This window comes from Physeter macrocephalus, chromosome 7 (assembly GCF_002837175.3).
Source record: "Physeter macrocephalus isolate SW-GA chromosome 7, ASM283717v5, whole genome shotgun sequence".
NCBI lineage: Eukaryota > Metazoa > Chordata > Mammalia > Artiodactyla > Physeteridae > Physeter > Physeter macrocephalus.
In genome coordinates, this window is record NC_041220.1 from 28224228 (window position 1) to 28227651 (window position 3424).

General features: G+C 38.1%; 1 protein-coding gene across 1 annotated transcript in view; it reads left to right on the forward strand.

The window, feature by feature from the left end:
* The window catches only part of LSM6 (LSM6 homolog, U6 small nuclear RNA and mRNA degradation associated), a 21117-nt gene that overhangs the window by 9643 nt on the left and 8050 nt on the right, over nt 1–3424 (forward strand). Inside the window, exon 2 of the mRNA XM_007120752.4 lies at nt 2885–3000. Coding sequence (XP_007120814.1) covers nt 2907–3000 — 94 coding nt within the window. The 5' untranslated portion in view covers nt 2885–2906. The remainder of the gene's footprint in view (nt 1–2884; nt 3001–3424) is intronic.

The window sequence follows — 3424 nt, forward strand, 5'->3', positions numbered from 1 at the left end:
AGTTATTTCCACTATTTTATCTTCCAGGTCACTTATCCATTCTTCTGCCTCAGTTATTCTGCTATTGATTCCTTCTAGAGAATTTTAAATTTCATTTATTGTGTTGTTCATCATTGTTTGTTTGCTATTTAGTTCTTCTAGGTCCTTGTTAAACGTTTCTTTTATTTTCTCTATTCTATTTCTAAGATTTTCGATCATCTTTCATCTTTACTATCATTACTCTGAATTCTATTTCAGGTAGACTGCCTGTTTCCTCTTCATTTTTTTGGTCTGTTTGGCTTTTACCTTTCTCCTTCATCTGCTGTCATTAATTTTTAATTTGAACAAGGTAGTTAATAATAGATATTCACATCAGAATGCATCCTTGTGGGTTTTTTAGCATGAAATAAACAACTAGTTTTCTCTCAAGTTTGTAGATGAAGAAGCTGGCACAATGGGACTTAGCATGTGATGGGAAATGAACCTAAGTCTCAGTGAATGAGTCTCTGTGGGGCCTCAGCATGTCTGTAGACCTGTCCAACTACAGAGCAATGCATGTTCAAGACAGAAATAAAGCACTTTGTAGGTGAATGGGAAGATTTGTTTCCTTTTATTAAAGTCATTAAAGGTATTGAATCTGCTACAGTATTTACTTTGTAATTTTTTTCTTGAGCTCAAAATACCATAAATAACGTTGTGTGGTATGAGTCATGAATGAATAGTGATTGTCCTGAATAGTAGTCATAATTTCAGTTATCTGTTGAGACAGTGTAGGTAAAGAAATCAACTGGCAATTCAGTGGAAAAATTAAAATTTGCCAAGCAAAATAATTATTTGATCACATTAAAAAAATCCTTCAAACCTTGAGGAGATGGAATGGATGATGGATGGACCAAATGTCAGCCCCAAATTCAAGAATAGTTTTTGAAATTTGTATTTTCTTTTGTTTAACTTGGGATGTTGACTTTTCTTGTTTAAAGAAAATTATTTTACTTAAATTACGATCATTTTTGTTTACTCACGCCCTTTAAACAAGAGTTTAAGTTGTTCTAGATTCTAAGTTCTTTAAGGTCAGAGCCTGTGTGTACATTTAAAAAATTTTCTTGCAGGGCGTGTCCATACACGTAATTGTTAAACAAATGAAAAGCCAATAATCTAGCATTCTAGTTTATCCAAACTGCTGAATCTGCATGGATTTCCATTGAGAAAATCTCCAAACAGTGATCTTAAACCTGAATTCAGATCATTGAGTGGATGGACTTGGAGTGAAATAAGCAGTGCTATTTACGCAACAATATTCAGTGAAAGTTTTGATTGAAAACAAAGCAAGAAAAAGCTTGATTTAAAAAAAAAATTTACTTATTTACTTTTGGCTGTGTTTGGTCTTTGTTGCTGCATACGGGCTTTTTCTAGTTGCGGTGATTGGGGGCCACTCTTCACTGGTTCACAGGCTTCTCATTGTGGTGGCTTCTCTTGTTGCAGTGTGTGGGCTGTAGGTGTGCGGGCTTTATTAGTTGTGGCACGTGGGCTCAGTAGTTGTGGTGCGCAGGCTTAGTTGGTCTGCGGCATGTGGGATCTTCCCAGACCAGGGCTCGAGCCCATGTCCCCTGCATTGGCAGGCGGATTCTCAACCACTGCACCACCAGGGAAGCCCCACATCTTGAGTTCTTGAGGAGCGTCCTTCAAGTATTGTATTCATACTAATTTTTAAATGTGAATGTTTTTATGGCTACTAAATAAAATTGATGCTGAATTTGACTGAAACAGAATAATTAATTTCCAAAGTTTTTACTTAAGTAACAGTTACGGTTTGTTACGTTTGTTTACCAAAGTATTTTGAGATAGAGAACTTACAAAACAGGATGAGTTTTGAAAGGAGTGATGGGTAGCTATGTATGTCTGTGATTGATTTGGGTGTGTAATGCTCTTTCCCTATATTAGATTCCTATTATACTTTATTTTTAAGATTTTTTTGTTTGTTATAGAGTGTATATCTGCTATAATTATAATATACATAATATAATAAAAATATTTGGCTACATTAGCAGCTTTCAGGAGGCTGCATAAAGGTGTGATTAAGACATGGGCTGGCCATCTACTTACTGGCTATGTGACCTTGACCAGGATATTTAGCCCTTTCTGTGTCTAGTCATCTGTAAAGTGAGGTTAAAACAATACCTACCTCAGTGAGCTCTAAGTGGATTAATACATGTAAAGTGCTTACATAAGTGCCAGCCTGTAGTACACTCAAATATTGGCTCTCAATTATGATTATCATTCTTTCTGGAGATACTGTTTTGGCATATAGTATTTACAATCAGCTGTTGTAAATACTGTATAAATGTTATGTAAGCAGTGGCTTTAAAACATACCTGATTGGAACTTGAATGTTGATCCCCTCACATTTGGGGGCATGTAATTTCATCCTTCTGGGCCTTTAATTTCATCAGGACAATGGGGATATGAAGACCTTCTTCCCAGGGTTCTTGTAAAGATTAAATTTGATAGTATTTCTAGGGATCTTAGAGCGCTCAGCATGAAGTGAGCGTTGGGTAAGTGGGGGTGGTGGTCATGGTGGTCGTGGGTATGTTGACTGTGGACACAGTGGTGACAAGTGGTTAAGAACAGGGGCTCTGGAATCACAGAGCTCTTCTGCGGTGAGGCTGTGTCTGAGGATTCCTGTGGGCCTAATGAGGTAACGTGTGTCAGACGCTTAGCTTAGTATCTGGCTCCAGGTAAGAACTGGAATCATGTTAGCTGCCATGCTGTGGGTGTGGTGTTGGAGTAGTGTTGGCTCTTTGCATGTGGTCCTTTAACACTTGATTTCCTATAAATACATTAAGGGCTTCCAGGCTTTTTTGTTGAATAATTAACTTTTGTCTTTACCTTTATTGCTCCCTTTCAGATTTCTGATCAGGATCGTTAAAATGAGTCTGCGGAAGCAAACACCCAGTGACTTCCTGAAGCAAATCATTGGACGACCAGTTGTAGTAAAATTAAATTCTGGAGTGGATTACCGAGGTAAGATTTCCATGCTTCATCCTTACTGGTGTTCACTAAAGAAGTAAAGGTGACTTAACTGCTTTTTATTAACCTTTTTGAAGTACCTAGTAGACCAAAAAAGCATTGGTTGTCAACAGTTTCTATACCCTTTTCTTTTTCTACCTCTGAGATGGTTCATTTTAGAGAGACAACTCTGACAGCAGAGCGTGTGCCTCTGACTTGTGTGATCTGGGGCTCCTGTCTTTGCCTTTGAGATTGGTGCGCCTGCATCCCCTGGTGATAGCCAGTCTTGAATAACCGGATACTAAAGAACTCCTTGGCCCAGCAGCATTTGTTTTTGTGGAAGCAGTCAAGATTGGCAAGCAACGGGAGGGACCTTCAAGATGGCAGAGGAGTAAGACGTGGAGAACACCTTCCTCCCCACAAATACATCAAAAATACA